This window comes from Perognathus longimembris, chromosome 1 (genome assembly GCF_023159225.1).
Source record: "Perognathus longimembris pacificus isolate PPM17 chromosome 1, ASM2315922v1, whole genome shotgun sequence".
NCBI lineage: Eukaryota > Metazoa > Chordata > Mammalia > Rodentia > Heteromyidae > Perognathus > Perognathus longimembris.
In genome coordinates this window covers 159,898,022-159,913,814 of record NC_063161.1, presented here as the reverse complement: position 1 = coordinate 159,913,814, position 15,793 = coordinate 159,898,022, and the positions used below count along the sequence as shown (strand labels likewise).

General features: G+C 56.7%; 1 protein-coding gene across 1 annotated transcript; it reads left to right on the top strand.

Annotated features, from left to right (window-relative positions):
- Positions 1-7,508: 7,508 nt before the first annotated feature.
- On the top strand, positions 7,509-15,686 carry Rexo4 (REX4 homolog, 3'-5' exonuclease). Its single transcript, XM_048345707.1, has 8 exons — positions 7,509-7,721; positions 9,641-9,990; positions 11,100-11,237; positions 11,415-11,608; positions 11,995-12,083; positions 13,556-13,630; positions 14,110-14,184; positions 14,874-15,686. Exons 1-8 carry the CDS (start codon positions 7,545-7,547, stop codon positions 14,991-14,993), a joined length of 1,218 nt encoding a protein of 405 aa, XP_048201664.1. The 5' UTR covers positions 7,509-7,544; the 3' UTR covers positions 14,994-15,686.
- The last annotated feature ends 107 nt before the right edge of the window (positions 15,687-15,793 follow it).

Here is a 15,793-nt window from a genome sequence, read left to right as displayed (position 1 = left end):
CTGCTACCCTAGCTACTCAAGAGTCTGAGAGCTGAGGATTCTAGTTCAAAGCCAGAATGAACAGGAAAGTTCCTGAGACTCCCATCTCTAGCTAGCAAAATGATGCAGGTAGAGGTGTGGCTCAAGTGGTAGAACACCAATCTTGAGTGGAAAAGCTTAGGGACAGTGCCCAGGTCCTAGTTCAAGCCCAAGTACTAGCGTGCGCGTGCACACACACACGCGCGCACACACACACAGTGTGGCAAGTCCTGAGCCCTGGCCTTGGCTTTTCTCTCTTCAGTAATCTGTTCCTATCATTTCCGGTGGTCTCCACGTCTGTTTAGTGTGAGGCACACAACCCTGTGACGTGGTCCCCGGTGTGACCTTCCAGTCTGGGTCCTCACGTGGTCCGTGCGTGCCACACTGTCCCGTGACCACTTCCCCGTGGGACAGTTGGAAATGGTCTGCCTGATTCACCAACCCCGACAGGCAGGCCCGGACCGTGAGCCACCGTCTGCCCCCACAGAATCGGGCTCGTCTGATTTACACCCCACCAATCAAACTCCCGCGTAATGAGGGACAGGGAGGTGACAGGCTCTGCGGGGGGAGGAGGGGAGGGGCGGGCAGAGAGAGCGAGTGAGGATGCACACAGCCATGCGGTTCAGTTACACGCACGCACATGGAACAACGAAACACGCTGAAATTATCCTAACAGGAAGTGGGGACCGGGCACACTGGTGGCTCACACCTGCGATCCCAGCTTCTCAGGAGGCCGAGATCTGAAGATCATGGTTCGAAGCCAGTCCGTCTGGACAGAAAAGCCTGCGGCTCTTATCTCCACATGATCACCAGGAAGCCAGAAATGGAGCCTCGAGTCAAGTGGCAGAGCAACGGCCTTGAGTGAAGAAAGCTAAGGGCACAGCACCCGGGCCCTGAGTTCAAACCCCAGTGCCAGCACACGAAAGGAAAAACGAGAACGAGAGCAGGAAGGAGGGGAAGGGGAGTGGACGAGGAGAGTGATGGGGAGACAAGAGGGTAACCGCCTGCATCCTTTACGTGTGGAAACATCACAATGAAACACCCCCCCCCTTGCACAACCAATGACAAAGACAGGCGGGCCATCACCCACCCAGGAAGCCGTTCAGATCAGTCTCCCGGGCTCACGGGACACGCAGTGTTCTAACAGGAAGGCGGGAAAGGTACGTGAGTTTCTGGGAGTATGTGGCTCACATCTGTAACCTGTAATCCTAGGTACTCAGGGGGCTGAGATCTGAGGATTGAGGTTGGAAGCCAGGCTGGGCAGGAAGGTCGATGGGACTCTTATCTCCAACAAACTACTCAGAGAAAAAGGTGGAAGTGGCGCTGTGGCTCAAGTGGTAGAGTGCCAGCCTTGAGCAAAATAGATCGGGGACAGTGCTCAGGCGCTGAGTTCAAGCCCAGGACCAGCACTGAAGAAACGTGTGCAAGTTTGTATTTTTAGTGTGCCATAAAAATGGAAGGCAACCAGCTTTTGACACTAGAGTTGTGCACTGTTGGATGGAGTGGCTGGACTAAGGGTCTGCAAATGTCTGCAAGCTATCTCTCATTTTGAAAAGGTGTATTTTATCCTTGTTAGGGTTGTAATAAGTGAAGAAACTCATACAACGTCCAAGAAAACTGCTGTCAGCGCCAGCGAAGAAGCTGACGGGTCACAGGAGACAGCGTGTAAGCACATGAAGAAACCTACAGGTGTGGTACGTTGATTTTTTTGTGCCAGTACTGAGGCCTGAACTCAGGGCCTCAGGCTTGAACTCAGGGTTTTGGCCTTTCCACTCAAGGCTAGCAGTCTGTAGCACTCCAGCCACACTGCCTCCACTTCTAGCTTTCAGGTGGTTAATTGGAGATAGGGGTCTTGCCCAGACTGGCTTTGCACCTTGCTCCTCAGATCTCAGCCTCCTGAGTAGCTAGGATTACAGGCTGAGCCACCAATGCCCAGCTTAAACCTGTATTTTTAATTGCATACCAGGCTTAAATACTCCTAGTGCTATCAGTCTTGAATTTATAAATAAGCCATGTCTTGTGTCCGGTCTGGATAGCCTCTGGAAACATGCCTAAAATAGCTTAATAAGATCTCTTGTTAACTGGCAAAAAATTAAAACTGTAGCATATTTGTAATGGCTTTTAGTGCGTTGTCAAGGAATGTTTGTTCCTTTGTTCAAATAACTGCTGTAAAACTCAGTGGCTTTTTTTGTGTTTATTTTGCTACTGGGGTTATAATTTTATTTATTTACTTATTTGCCAGTCCTGCCTGAGCACTGGTCCCTGGCTTTTTTCTTGCTCAAGGCTAGCACTCTACCACTTGAGCCACAGCGCCACTTCTGGCCGTTTTCTGTATATGTGGTGCTGGGGAATCGAACCCAGGGCTTCATGTATATGAGGCGAGTGCTCTTGCCACTAGGCCATATCCCCAGCCCCTGCTGTAAAACTCAGACTGAGTAGTTGTTTAAAATGTTTTAACTTTATGGGGTATATTTAAACTAATTTCAAAAATGAGTTGCAGGGCTGGGGATATGGCCTAGTGGCAAGAGTGCTTGCCTCCTATACATGAAGCCTTGGGTTCGATTCCCCAGCACCACATATACAGAAAACGGCCAGAAGTGGCGCTGTAGCTCAAGTGGCAGAGTGCTAGCCTTGAGCAAAAAGAAGCCAGGGACAGTGCTCAGGCCCTGAGTCCAAGCCCAGGACTGGCAAAAAAAAAAAAAAAAAAAGAGTTGCAGCCAGGATCTGAAGCTGTCATTTCAAAGCCAGCCTGGGCAGAAAAAGTCTATGACACTCTTATCTGCTGCAATTCAAGCAAAGAGCCAGAGAGGTGAGGTTCAAGTCACAGAACCCCATCCTTGAGGGGAAAAGCTACAGGACAGCACCCAGAGCCTGAGCTCCAGCCCTCAGGACTGGCGTGAGTGAATGAGTGGCTTAATGCGAGTTAGCCTATGACAAGATCCCTGGGCTTTTCATTTCTGACATGTCCTTATGCTAATGATACAATTAGAGCATCGGGTTGAAATTGACAGTCTTTTTTGATCAGCTTTATTTTAGGTATTCTTCAGTTTCATGCTTTTTTTTTTCTTTCTTCCAGTCCTGGGGCTTGACCTCAGGGTTGGGCACTGTCCCTGAGCTTCTCTGTACTCAAGGCTAGCACTCTACCACTTGAGCCACAATGCAATTTCTGGCTTTTTCTGTGTATGTGGTACTCAGGAATTGAACCCAGGGCTTCATGCATGCTAGGCAAGCGCTCTACCACTACCACTTAGCCACATCCCCAGCCCAGTTACATGCTTTAATTTAAAAAAAATATTCTATCACTTGTAATTTTTGAAAACACTTCGTAAAAATAGATTTCATGTAAATCCATCACTGTTTTTCTGATTCCTTTCCTCTCTCTTGGATGAAGGCATCATTGAATGTACTAGATGGGTCCTGGGTAATTCCATGTTTGGTAGTGTCTAGCGATGTACCACCGGGATCCTCACACGTCCTGAGAGTTACACTCAGAAAATGATCATATTGGCATACTGGAGTCAATTCAAGGGATCTGGGGAACATCTTACACGGGCTTTGGTGAAAGAATAATTTTTGTCTTCTTAATATAACAACCGTTGTCAATTGAAAAGGAACATATTTAATTTCTATAAAACTTCCAAATAGGAAACAACTTTAATTCACTGGAGAGCCCCAGGATCTTGAGAAACAAAAGGAACCAAAACAAGTCAAAGAAGAAAGAAAGGGGAAGGAAAAGAAGGGAAGAAGAAAGGTAGAAGGAAAGAAAAGGAAAGGAGAAAAGAAACTTCTGGGTGTCACTAAAACCAGTGGTGTGCCAGAGGTGATCTCCAAAGGGCAGGTGGATTCTGCCTTGTCCTTGGGTAACAACTTTATGGTAGACACCAAGGAAGTCTGTTAGTGAAGCAAAGAAAATCAGAGAGAGAGAGACAGCGCATGACTCACACAGATACTGCGGGGCTGATAAGCTGCAGCGATCTTGCATGCACAGGGAGTATCTGTGATGAGCTAGGAGGTGAGTTTGGCTCAAATTCACCAAGTGCTACTCTTTAACAACTGTGTGTGTGTGTGCGTGCGCGTGTGTCATTCTTTTATTTACTTATTATTTTTTTGCCAGTCCTGGGCCTTGGACTCAGGGCCTGAGCACTGTCCCTGGCTTCTTTTTGCTCAAGGCTAGCACTCTGCCACTTGAGCCACAGCGCCACTTCTGGCCACTTTCTGTATATGTGGTGCTGGGGAATCGAACCCAGGGCTTCAAGTATACGAGGCAAGCGCTCTTGCCACTAGGCCATATCCCCAGCCCCGCGCGTGTGTGTCATTTTTGTGGTTAGAGTGTTTGGTCAACTAGACCCAGGGAGTTCAAGGTTGGTTCCCTTGCTCAATTTGGATCATTACAACACAGATGTCTGAGTATACCTTTAGATAAAGGATGGATTGTACTTCCTTCAACACAGGTGTCCATCCTTATAAAAAGTATTTTCCGGGGCTGGGGATATAGCCTAGTGGCAAGAGTGCCTGCCTCGGATACACGAGGCCCTAGGTTCGATTCCCCAGCACCACATATACAGAAAACGGCCAGAAGCGGCGCTGTGGCTCAAGTGGCAGAGTGCTAGCCTTGAGCAAAAAGAAGCCAGGGACAGTGCTCAGGCCCTGAGTCCAAGGCCCAGGACTGGCCAAAAAAAAAAAAAAAAAGTATTTTCCGGGGCTGGGGATATGGCCTAGTGGCAAGAGAGCTTGCCTCGTATACATGAGGCCCTGGGTTCGATTCCCCAGCACCACATATGCAGAAAACGGCCAGAAGTGGCGCTGTGACTCAAGTGGCAGAGTGCTACCCTTAAGCAAAAAGAAGCCAGGGACAGTGCTCAGGCCCTGAGTCCAAGCCCCAGGACTGGCCAAAAAAAAAAAAAAAAAAGTATTTTCCTTGCTTTTTTTTGTTTTTGTTTAACCAGAAGCATCCTTTTCTCAAGTTTTTCGTTTTGTTTAGTTTAGGGTATCCTGGCTCAGTTCCCAGCACACACTAATTATTTGGACAAACAGCCAAGGTCAAAAGGAATCGGGCTGCTTTTTTCCTTTCCTTTTAAATAAAATCAAATGTCGCAACTTTTTGAGAAAGTGTAAGACTTAATGAGGCCTGGGAACCAGAGTCAGGAACGCAGCGATAAACACCGTGTTACGAGAAACCCCTGTGCCCTCTCCTCTCGCTCTGGAGTTGGAATTCAGGGCCTTGAACTTACTGGCTCAGCTTGCTCCCTTCAATTCCCCTCTGCTTCTAGCTCAAATCCCTGCCATTTAGATTCTAGCTCAAATCCCTGCCGTTTAGATTCGGAGCCTCTTGGACTTTTCTACCCAAGCTGGCTTTGAACCTCTGCTCAGACTCTGGGTAGCTACGATGACAGGCAGAAGCCATAGGCTCCCAGCTGCCTGTGTGCTTTTAACCGGGATATTACTCCTTTACTATGGTGTTGACCTCATTTCCCCGCTCTACCTGCCGCATTAGTTGATGAGACTCTGCTTTGTTCTTATACCTCCATGTTGCTCCCAATGGTCCACCGACCACCCTCCTGGGCCCCCCTCCTGGGTCTCAGTCAAACCTCGCCCCCGTTCTTATCTGAAAGCACAGGACTGTCCAATCAGGAGGATACCCCACCATAAAACCCCAACCAGGTCAGTCTGCAACACAAACTGCAAACAGGACAGTTTGCACAGTGAGTCCCAAACAGGACGGGACAAAGATATGTCAGAGATCTCACCCTCCTAAAAACCTACAACCCCACTGTCTCCCCGGCTCTCCTCTGTGGTACACGGAGTCCCTCTGCAGCCAGGATCAAAGGCTGTCCTGGCCTGCTGCGCTCTCTGCCTTCTGCTCTCCTCTGTCCACTTGACCTTTCCTGACCCTCATGACTCAGTTGCCTAACGTGGGGTAAGAGGTACTTGGAAGCTGCTCCACTGACCTGTACTTGGGATGGCAAATTAACTGAAAACAGGAGAAAAGCTGTTCATCTCTGCCTGCCTCCATGCCCCTCCCCCATTATCCTACATCTCACTCCTCGGCAATTACCTGCAAATACTAGATTTGAGCAAGGAAAGGCTGATCAATAACATCTTTATTACCGAAACCACCTCCTCCCAAGGGAAAGTGCAGTAGAACCTCACCCCACCCCATGTCCCACCCCCCGGCCCCCTCAAAAGGAGGTCATTATCTCCAATGACGTTACAGCACCCTGGAGCAGGAGGAAATGGCTCACGCTTACCAGAACCAGATTGCGCCCATAAAGTAATTAATGACAGTGGTAACGCAGGTGACGCGCCAGGCCACACCTGTGACTGGGATGCTATGCATACCGGTCATCCTGTTTCCAATTCTTCCTCTACTTAAACTTAACACTGTGTGTGTGTGTGTGTGTGTGTGTGTGTGTGTGTGTGTGTGTGTGTGTGTTCCATCCTGGGGCTTGAACTCAGGACCTGGGTGCTGTCCCTGACCTCCTTTTGCTCCAAGACAGCACTCTACCACTTGAGCTGTAGCACTACTTCCTACCTTTTGGGGGTTAATTGGAAAGAAGAGTCTCACAGATTTTCTTGCCCGAGCTTGATTTGAACCACCATCCTCAGATTTCAACCTCCCAAGTAGCTAAGATGACAGGCGGGAGCCACCAACACCCAGCTAAACCTAACAGATCTAATGTCCCGCAGCCTGAAGATGATTCTGAAGTACTTTTCTGCTCAGACCAATAAAACCTCCTTTCTCCAACCTTCAGCACCTCAGGGCCGGACCTGACATGTGAAGGACGCCTGAGTTAGGCCACTGGCCTAGCACCCTGGCTCCACGCTGGGAGGAACCTCGGGAAGGCCTTGGCCGGTGAGGGTGGGGTGGGGTCTGGGGTGAGGGGGGTCTGGAGTGGTTTCCCCCCCCCACCCGCTCCCCCTTCCTCTCCGGATGCTCCCCGACCCCCAGGCGTGTCCCTCCAAACGGCCGGGCACACACAGACCACATCTACCCCGGGCCCACGCGGGTTCTCGCGGTGACTTCCGTCCTCGGGCCCCCCCCGGGGCTGATGACGGCACCCTGGCCGCCGTTCCCAGGGCGCCCGTTCTCTCGGTGAGCGGCTCCCGGGTCCCCGCGACGCGCGCTCCGCTTCGGCCGCGTGCGGAGCCCGCCGGCGCCCCCTTCCGGCCAGGGGCGGTCCGCGCCGGTGCCACCTCGATGGCGGTCCCCCCCACATCCCTTCCGGAGTCCCCGCTTCTGGAGACCCCCCCCACCCGACACACACACACACACACACTCCCGGTGTCGGGGGCCCCCGGGACTGTCCCGCGCGCGTCCTCGGTCGCCGGCCCCGGCGTCGCCCACGAGCGCGGCAGCCCCTCCCCGTGCCCACGGCTTCGCCTCGCGCCCCGCCGCGGCGAGCGCAGCCGGCGCGGGCCCGGTTTCCGGCGGGCCGCGGGGAGGGCACTTCCGGCGCGAGCGCGCGGCGCACGTGGGGCCACTTCCGGGGTCGCCGCCGGGTCTCCCGGCCGCGTCGAGCCGCGGCATGCGGGCCAGGGCCCCGACGGCCGAGCGCGCCCCGCGCCCGGCCGCCCGGACGGCCCCTCGGAAGAAGCCCCGGACGCGGTTCCGGAAGAAGAAGGCGCCGGGCGCGAGCGGGGCCGCGGGGGCACCGCCCAGGGCTCCGGAAGACTTTTCCCGGAACTGGAAGGCGCTGCGGGAGGTGAGAGCGGAGCGGGCCGGCGCGGGCGCCGCCTCGCGGGCGGGCCGGGTCCCGGGAGCTGGGGGTGGAGGCCAGGCTGCGCGGGGTCTCCGGTTCCCCCGTCACCGCGGTCTGCGAGGGAGAAAAGGCCGCCTGAGCCGTCCAGGATTTGAACCCGGGTAGTCTGGCCCTGAGGTCCGGGCCGTGGGCGCCTGCCAAGGGTGCCTCGGTTTCCTGTCCCCCTCAGACTTGGAAGCTGTTCCTAGTCCTTTTTCCTGGGTGAGGAAGCCGAGGCCGGGAGAGCTTGAGGAACTTGGCTCGTAAAGAAAGGCAGAACCCCCTGAGGGTACCGGCTCCTCCTTTCTGACGTGAGCTGCACTCTGTGCTGTTCCAAAAGCAAACGGTCGAAGCTGGGTGAAGAAGAGTGAGAGAATAAAGAACTTCCCGAGTCCCCTAGCACGCTGCCTTGGCATCTTAGTGGGGACATTCCCGATAGTTTCCCCGTCTTGATAGAGAGGAGCAGTCGGACCCCCCCCCCCCCCCGCCCCAGTCCCAGGTTCCGTGTGATTTCCTAAGCACTGGCTCCTCAGTAAAGCCAAATTAAATGAATGTTAAGAGCCAGATTTCCGGGTGCATGCCTGTAACACTAGCATTGGAGAGGCAGGAGGATCACTACTGGATGCAAGCAAGACTTCTCTAGAAGTAAAGAATGGAGGCCTACTATAAGGGAAACTCGCGATTTCTGCAACAACAACAACAACAAAAAAACATCATTTAAGTCCTTTAACCATACTGGGAACGGTGGGAACCCACTTCATCATCTCAGCTGGCCGCGTTGTGCCAGAGCCTCACGCTGGGTCCAGAACAGCGGGGCTGGGGATTTGAGCACAGGGAGGAGGTTGAGCTCCAAGACCTCAGAGAGCCCCTGCTGGAGCGAAGTGGGAGCTGTGGCTGCTGGAAGCTCACCAGCCACCTCCGGTGGGACAGGCACCTTCTAGCCATCCAATGTCACACGTCTGCCCCCCCAGGGACGCTGAGCAACAGCGAACACAGAGGTGGTGTGAAGGAAGTGGTGATTGTGTTCCACAAAAGAACAAACTGGACTGAACGCTCAAGTTACTTAAGTGAAAAGGAGCTGCTGATCTTCCACCCTCTCCCCCCTCCTGCCTCCACGCCACCCTCCCCACTCACAGTCGGGTGTTCTGGGGCGTTTGGTCACCCAGCAGGCACTTATAGGGTAGAACGTGATTGGCGTTTTGTTAGGAATGAAGGAGCATGCGGAAAGTAATGCATTGCGATAAGCAAAGAAAAAAGCGTCTCATCACCAGTGGTTAAGAGTGAAAAGGGGTTTCTCAAACCTTGAAAACTCACATTACCAGGCGCTGGTGCCTCACACCTGCTGTCCTAGCTGCTCAGGAGGCTGAGATCTGAGGAGTGTGGTTTGTAGTTAGCCTAGGCAGAAAAGTTCATGAGACTCCAGTTAGCTACTAATAGCCAGAAGGCAGACTGTGGCTCAAGTTAGAGAGCGCTAGCCTTGAGCAGAAAAGGCTCACAGACAGTGCCCAGGACTGACACCAAAAACAATATTCAAAAAAGGGTGGGGGCTGGGAATATTGTCTAGTGGTAAAGTGTTTGCCTTGTATACATGAAGCCCTGGGTTCAGCCAGAAGTGGCGCTGTGGCTCAAGTGGTAGAGTGCTAGCCTTGAGTCAAAAGAAGCCAGGGACAGTGCTCAGGCCCTGAGTCCAAGCCCCAGGACTGGCAAAAAACAAAACAAAAATCCATGATGCTGACAGGAAGTGTCTATAGACACGATAGATGTGTGTGTGTGTGCGTGCGTGCGTGCATACACATATTCATACATATGCTTATGCACAAGGTTTCAGTCTATTGTATGTCTTTTCCAAATTGTAACATGGCTTATGTTTTTCGTTCCACTAGCTGCTGAAACAAAAATCTCAGGCCCCCGAAGAACCTCTTGTCCGTCAGACAGATGTGAAAAAGCAGCCCCAAATCGTCCAGCGGAATGGAAAAGAGAGCTCAGATGCATCAAAGGGAGGCCACTCACCGCCTAGGAGAGCCCAGGCGGCCGCGGGGGTCTCCGTTGCCTCCGCCCGTAAGAAGGACAGGCTGTCACGGGCACCTTCCACCGAGGCAAGCGGGGCAGAGCGCCAGAAAGGAGCCAAGAGGAGGACAGATGGTGCTATCTTTTTGCAACAAGGGGCCGTGAAGCCTAAGAAGAGGAAAGCTGAGGAGGCAGCCGTGGCCCTGACCCCGGCCCCCCCCACTGAGTAAGCGTTAGTTAGTCATCCCTGCAGCCTCCTCTGTGGTGACTGACACAGGCTGCCTGCTGTGGCCCTAAGTGCTACTACGCCTGGCTGCCCGGCCTCCGGCATCCCCACAGCTGAAAGGTGCCGAGGCATGGGTGGCCCTGCCCGTCTCCCTTGCTGTGTCTGGAGTCTGTTCCCTGTTACTTGTTTCCTCTGGAGTGTGGGATCGGGAAGGCAGAACTTGGTTCACCGGCTGTCTCTGGGGCCTAGCACAGAGCTCAGCGCTTGGTAAGCACCAGCAAAAGCTGAGTTTGGAGGAGTGGCTTGGGTAGAGCACTAGCCAGTGAGCAAAGGTGTCAGATACTGAGCTCATGTCTCCATCTTGGACTCTTCCCCAAAAAGCTTGTGGCGTTAGGGCTCAGGCATGGCTCTGAGGGCCTGAGCTCGATCCTACTACAACCAAAACAGACACAGACTTGCATCACGAACAGAGGCCGGAGCCAGAAAGACCTGTGAAGCCTGGTGACTGGGTTCCCAGCATGCCCTGCTCCATGCTGGGCCTGGTGCCTGGCAACTACTTGACCGGAAGGGGTGGTCTCGTGTGGAGGGCGGGGAGCGGGCTCGCTGGCCCCCTGTTGGTTGCTGCAGGTGGAAGGGAGAGGGTCGGGTGCCCCCTGTGTTGTACGGGACGGGCTGTGGAGCGGAGCGGCTGGCCACCCCTGCCTCCTGTGCTGCCCTAAGCAGAGGCGCAGGCCCCTGCTGCAGTGACTGCGCGCGTGGGGTTGGGTGGGGATAAAGCCGGAGCGCGCCAGGCAGCCAGGTGGCAACGGTCAGTGCCCATCCGGGTCTCCTGCTCGATAATCCTCTGTGTCATTACAGAGGCGTCAGCTGTCATTCTGCTGAGGCAGGCCGCAGGGTTTTGTGTGTTCCGTGGCTTCTGGATCCTGGATACTGAGTGTGTTTGCTCACTGGGAAGGGTCAGCGGTGGGAAAGTGCCGAGATAATCCCACAAGTGGCACAGCCAGGCTGTGTGTGCGTGTGCTCGCTCGGGCAGGGCACAGTCCCTCTGGACAGCCCCGCACCCTCTCCCCCCCCCCCCCCCCCAGCTCACCGCAGCCTTTGCCTTCCAGGAAAGACATCTGGTTTGATGGTGTGGATCCCGTGGATATCGAGGCTGCCATGGGCCCCGAGGCGGCCAGGATAGCGCGGAGACAGCTGGGGCAGAAGGAGAGCAGCGTCTCTCTGGTGAAGGAGCAGGCCTTTAGTGGGTATGCCGGGCTCCGGCCGGGTCGCCCAGAATGTTCTTTTGGGGGTGGGAGTCTTTGCTGCATTTGAGCGGAGCAGGCAGAGCCCCACCCAGCCCCACGACTGTGCAGCTCGGCCGTGGCAGAGCCGTGGTGACAGTGGGACCTGGAGCCCCTCACCGGCGCCTCTGATCCCCCCAGCCTGACGAGAGCCTTGGCCATGGACTGTGAGATGGTGGGCGTTGGCCCCACGGGCGAGGACAGCATCGTGGCCCGGGTGTCCCTCGTGAACCAGTACGGGAAGTGTGTTTACGACAAGTACGTGAGGCCAACCGAGCCCGTGACGGACTACAGGACAGCCATCAGCGGGATCCGGCCCGAGGACCTCAAGCAGGGTGCGTCCCTCCCGGTGCTCCCCACGGGCCCCGAGGGGGAAGCACAGCACCCCGTCCCCCGGCTGCGAGGGTGTGGCCGGGGCTGTGTCGGTCGTGCGTCCCACCCTGCCCGCCCCAGGACTGAACTGTTGAGGGGCGCGTGGGCGGGGGTGAGGGGGACCGGTGGGGGGGGCACGGGGTCCCCCCGAGTGAGCCGGCCGGGCCTGGCTCTGGCCGTGTGGCTGTGGCACACAGCAGCGGGGGACAGGGCGGAGGGCCACTGCAGCCCAGCCCTACAGCGAGGCTGGGGGCGGGGGGGGGGGGGCAGGACAGGACAGGAGCCTCCGGAGGGACTGCTTCACCCTCAGAATGGTGGCTCAGAACTGCCGTGCTGGTTTGACTTTCAGGGGAGAAACTTGACGTTGTGAAGAGAGAAGTGGCCGAGATGCTGAAGGGCAGAATCCTGGTGGGGCACGCGCTACACAGCGACTTGAAGGTGCTGCGTGCTGTGCCCGCCCCCGCCCCCTCCCGCCTCCTCCCTACTGACCCCCCCCCCCCGTCCTCCCTGCCTCCTGCCTCCCCCCTCCCCGTCCCCCCTTCCCCCGCCCCCATCCTTCTGGCTCCAGAGCATCCTGCTGTGATGTCTCCCTCTCTCCCCCGCGCCGGGGTTTGGACTCAGCACCTTGCCTTCTCTGGGCTTGCTTGCTAGGCCGGTGCTCTTACCACCTGAGCTATGCTTTCAGGCCTGCATTTTGCTAGTTATCTTGGAAATAAGTTTCCTGGATTTTCCTGCCTGGGCTGGCGGCTTTGAACTGTGGTCCTCTGGATGTCAGGATTACAGGCACGAGCCACCAGCGCCCCGCACTGTGGTATCTTTAATTTTTAAATTTGTGTCTCATGTTGGAAATCTTATGTCCAGTGCCACTTACTGAACCCCTGCTGTGTTTGAAGGGCCACGCTAAGCCCTTGTTTGGGGCGTTCTGGCAACGTTAGGGCTCCAGAGCCAGCCCAGCCAGCGGCCCTGCCCTAAGGGGGGTGAAGGGCTGACTGTGAGCTCCCATGGGTTTCACCTGGCGGAAGGCCTGATACCCAGGTGTCAGCCGTGTGACCGGGGCTCCCTTACCCCAGAAACTCGCTTAGGCTGGCTGAGTCCTTGTGGTTCTAGGCCTGTGTCCGGTTTGTGCCTGCTGGAGCTTTGCTCTGATGCTGCGAGTCCGTCCTCGTGTTTTTCCCCAGACTCCCGGGGAATCCCAGCCTGCTCACGGGCCGTGGGTTATTGCCTGGGGGTGGGGGGAGACCAGTCTTTGAAGGCCATAAGCTGGAAATAGCAGCGGGGGCCTGTCATTAAAGCTGTGTGGACGGCCTGGAGGCAGGAGAATCAGAAATGAAAGATTTTTATCTGAAAAGTTAAGCCTTAAAAAGGGCTGGAGTGTGGTTCAAGTGGTAGGGTGTCTGCCTAGCAAGCATGAGGCCTTGTGTACAAACCCAGAATTGTCCCCCCCCCCCAAAAAAATGCAGAGAGAATAGTTTAGTAATAGAGGCTGGATTTCATTATCCTCAGCACCTGAAAGATAAAAGATAACAACATAAAGTAAGGGTTAAAACCATTGAATCCCCTTCCGATTCTACCAGTGGGTGGCGTCTCCTCCCACCCCCATCGGCAGGCGGTGTCTCTCTCATCTCCCCTTCTGCCCCCCCCCGCCCCCCAAAGAGCATTGCGTGTGTCTGCCGCTTGCTGAGCTTGCAGGATCGAGCCATTGAAATCTCTGCTTCCCACGGTGTGAAGGAAGCAGGGCCCGAGGTGTGGCCCACGTGCTGGAATGCTAACCTAGCCAGCACAGCCCTGGGCTCACACCTCCAGGCCCGGGGGCAGGGGCGATCCACGTCCGTCCCGCGTGTGCAGCACTGGGGGGCCGCAAGCCGCCGTGGAAATGGAAGATGGAAGGGCTTGTCGTTTCCTGCCCCTAGGTGCTGTTCCTCGATCATCCAAAAAAGAAGATCCGGGACACCCAGAAGTACAAGCCGTTCAAGGCTAGAGTGAAGGTACGGGCGAGTGCTGCACGCTGCGGCCCTGGTGAAGGGTTTTCCCTCCAGCCGCCCGGCAAAGGAGCCCCGGAGCAGGAAGCAGGGCGGGCACGGCGCCCTGACGGGGTGCGGCGTGCGGGCACGGGTCTGGGTGCGGTCCTCAGCACCGCAAGAAGAGAAAAAAGGAGCCTTGTAGTTGTTGCCAACCTGAAGGTGGGCGTGAGCGGCCGCGTGGCGCACACTCATCTCCGGGAGGGCACCAAGCCCCCCACTGCCACCCCCTCCCGTGCTGGAGCGGCCCCCCGGGAGTGACGGTGCTAAGTGCCGCCCCGCCGGGGGCCGGTGCACCACAGCCCACCCGCCCTCGCCCCTCCACTGGCGCGGGCAGGGGGCTTCACCAGCCGAGAGCGCCCCGGGGGAGCGCGGAGGACGCGCCCTCGGCCAGCGCCGGGCAGGCGGAGGCTCCACCCCCAGCTGACGCGGCCTCCCCTCTGCAGAGCGGAAGACCGTCTCTGAAGCTGCTCTCCGAGAAGATCCTGGGGCTCAGAGTCCAGCAGGCAGAGCACTGTTCCGTAAGTGTGTCCTCGGGGGGAACGGCCCTCGGGGGAACGGCCCTCGGGGGAACGGCCCTCGGGGGTGGGAGGAGAGGTGGGGTCCTCCCAGCTTCCGGCTTAGAAGAGACAGCAGAGTGGGCTTAGGAAATGACATTCCACTAACGTCCAAAAATGCGCCATAACCGTGTAATGAAATGCCTGGCTGAGCACTTTATAGACGGGACATCCTTGCAGTGAGGCCTTGAAGCAGTCACGCTGCTGCAGTGGTGGGATCTGTGGGAAGGGGGGGGATCTGCGGAGGAGAGGGGCGTCTTGATCATCACAGAAATGACGGGGACCTGGAGAACTAGCTACCTGGGCCTTCTGAAGTCTCTTCCCCACCCCCCCCCCCGCCCCCCAATGACCTGTTGTGCTTCAGTCTCAAAGGTCCCACACCCAACACTACCACGCTGGGGCCCCTGAGGGCCCCTCCTACCCCCCCTCTTCCCCCCCGCCCCCCACCCCTGCCACACATGGCCTAGTCTCCAGCGCATGAGCCCTGGATGCAGAGCGCATGTAGACCATGGCAGAGACCCAGACGCCAGCCCTGCCTGCTCCTACGGGCTCCGCGAGCCGCCTCTGCTGCGGGGGTGGGGGGTGGGGGTGGGGGTGGCCCCACGTGACCTGTGGCCAGCTGCTGGGTGGTTCCCATCACTGCCTGTCTCCAGGTCCAAGATGCCCAGGCAGCCATGCGGCTCTACATCATGGTGAGGAAAGAGTGGGAGAACACCGCCCGAGACAGGCGACCCCCGGCGGCCGCCCCCGCCCGCCGCAGGGACGCCGCCTAGCACCACCCTTCCCGCCTGTGGCATGGGGACCCGCCCCGACCAGCCAAGTGCCAGACGGTGACAGCGGTGAAACGTGGCTGCGGGTCATGGAGGTGAGCCGCCGGAACTTGTTCTCTGGCTCGGCCGTGGACCTGGTCTTGCGGCAGGCGGTGTCCTGGTGCGGCCCGGAGCTGGGCTGACGGAGGAGGGACGGGCTCTGCACGGCTGTGGCCGCGCTGGCAGAGGGCTCTGGAAGGATCCAGGTCCCCCCGAGGAGGAAGTGGACAAATGAGGCCAGGCCAGGCGCCCACGGGTCTCCTGACGCCCGGCAGGCCGGCAGTGTCTGCCTCACGGGGAACTTTGCCACGGCCCTTTCCCACTCGTGTTTATCTACTTTGTCTGGCTTTCTGGAGAGTCAGTACCTGCAAAGACTCCCCCGACCACAGTGGTCTGGAGGTTGTCTCCCCTCTGGCCCAAGCTTCGTGCGGACCTGAGGCTGTTGACCTGGAAGACTGAAATCTGGCCACCCTGTGGCTCTCTGGTCTGGCCAGCGTCAGGAGTGGCCAGTTACACTAGCCAGTGACTCCCGGGCTTGGGGAGTCCCCTGACCCCTGTAGGAGAGGGGCGTGCCCAGAGGATGTGACTCTCAGGCAGAGGGCTTGCCTGGCCTGAGGCCTGGCTCCCTCTAGTGCAAAATAAAGGAGATGGATCGTTGATGGAGGCCTGGCTTCTTTCAACATCTAGAACCTTCGGAAGCCCCATTTTGTCGGCCGGAAACAACTGGGCACGCCAGGGAGTGGCCTTGGAATCTTTATTAGTCC

What these genes read in the sequence shown, in the direction of transcription:
- Rexo4 (XM_048345707.1), top strand. Translation starts at nt 7,545, where the DNA reads ATGCGGGCCAGGGCCCCGACGGCCGAGCGCGCCCCGCGCCCGGCCGCC. An exon ending in ACCCCGGCCCCCCCCACTGA is followed by an intron (nt 9,991 to 11,099) that starts GTAAGCGTTAGT and finishes TTTGCCTTCCAG; the next exon opens with GAAAGACATCTGGTTTGATG. An exon ending in CGCTACACAGCGACTTGAAG is followed by an intron (nt 12,084 to 13,555) that starts GTGCTGCGTGCT and finishes TCCTGCCCCTAG; the next exon opens with GTGCTGTTCCTCGATCATCC.